At 41.5% G+C, this 1484-nt stretch overlaps 1 protein-coding gene across 3 annotated transcripts in view; it reads right to left on the bottom strand.

Moving 5' to 3' along the window:
* Window positions 1-1299, bottom strand: part of LOC107724492 (MORC family CW-type zinc finger protein 3-like) — a 33116-nt gene extending 31817 nt beyond the window's left edge. For 2 of the 3 annotated variants that reach the window (XM_016533458.1, XM_016533459.1), the window contains exon 1: window positions 959-1298. In XM_016533458.1, coding sequence (XP_016388944.1) covers window positions 959-1264 — 306 coding nt within the window. In that variant the 5' untranslated portion in view covers window positions 1265-1298. Of the gene's footprint in view, window positions 1-958 lie in introns of all 3 variants that reach the window. The other variant, XM_016533457.1, reaches the window with a different exon arrangement.
* Between the last annotated feature and the right edge of the window lie 185 nt (window positions 1300-1484).

Genomic DNA, 1484 nt, shown 5'->3' with positions numbered 1-1484 from the left:
TTTCAAATGTATCTAGTATAATAAAACCGCGCTGCTTTACCACACATACGCACGACCGGAAGGAGCAGAAGCGGTTGACTGTGGCATAATAAAAGCTCCACTGCTTTCGAGCCATGTGTCACGCTCGTTCAGCGGCCTCGTTTCGCTTGGACGGCTTTCAGCCTCACCCTGCTTCATTCTACCATGTTAATAAATCATTAGCTCATCCATGAACATGATTTCTGCACGAGTCCCGTCGGATTGCATCGGCTGTGGGGATGAGGAGTACAACTCCCATGATTCCACACTCAGTTACAGCGTCATCAAACTATGCCTGTCTCTTTGCTTATTTTGAATACGCCCCTCCAGCAGCGAAAATTACATATTGTGCCTTTAAGGGGGCTAATCAATATACAGTATATTTCAAGAAACTAAGACTTAAGGTACTCCACTTTTTCAGTTGTTTAAAGACTGAAATACATTTTTCATTTATATTTTAAGTGTAAGTTCATTTAAATTTAAAATTGTTAACTTAAAGCAGGTATTACACACTTTGTAATTAACATCTGATGCATTTATAAATCAAAAATCACAACTGAAATAAAAATTTTTTTCCTGAGGTTCAATATTTTTAACAACATGTACAAACATTACTACAAACTAAACCACCAGGGTCCTAGAAATGCGGTCCTGAAACTGCAGCCTCCAGTTGTGGAGGAACACCCTTCTCGATAGGGCTGTATTTTGTAACATAGAAACTGTAGATAAACAATACCGACACTTCCACAAGTTTATTTTAATCAAACTATCCACTACCTCACCAGAACTCTACAACAAAACTACTATATACCGTATAAGCCAAATGGTCGAGCAAACCTAGCCCTCAGTGATTGCATTTCACAGGTAGCTATAAGGACATCAGCAGTGCTTTTTCAATCTGGTCGTTCAAGCTAACTAAAAATAATAATGTTACACTTACAGCCATGGGTGATGATACACTTGGTCCTGTCTGTACTCTGAAGATTGTTGGGATGGTCGTATCCTTTAGACGCCGTACCGTGGTACGGGTAACACTGTCCATGTTTTCCAAATAGTCATCTGGACCAAAATGCTCTGAGCAAACACGCCATTTCTTGATTGATTCTACCGGTGTTTTGAGATCTATGTTCAGAGCAGCCAGCCATTGATTCTTTCGTTTCTTGTTTTTCGTTGGAATTCTATGAAACATGATGGTAGAGTACACCTTCGACTTACTATCACAGCCTTTTACAACGCACATAACCATGGCTAATCGCACACAGGTTAATCCAGCCACTAACCAATTTGCCCAAGTAGATACTGCAGCGTGAACTCCAAAAGTGGGCAGAACCTCCAAAATGGGGCGGGGTCTCCTCACGCAAAGTCTCCAAGTAGATATAACTGCAGACCGGAGATCTCTAAAATGGGGCGTGAACTCCAAAAGTGGGCAGAACCTCCAAAATGGGGCGGGGTCTCCTCACGCAAAG

The sequence above is a fragment of the Sinocyclocheilus rhinocerous genome, unplaced genomic scaffold (genome assembly GCF_001515625.1).
Source record: "Sinocyclocheilus rhinocerous isolate Xijiao unplaced genomic scaffold, SAMN03320098_v1.1 scaffold64, whole genome shotgun sequence".
NCBI lineage: Eukaryota > Metazoa > Chordata > Actinopteri > Cypriniformes > Cyprinidae > Sinocyclocheilus > Sinocyclocheilus rhinocerous.
This window is presented reverse-complemented; position numbering and strand designations above follow the sequence as displayed.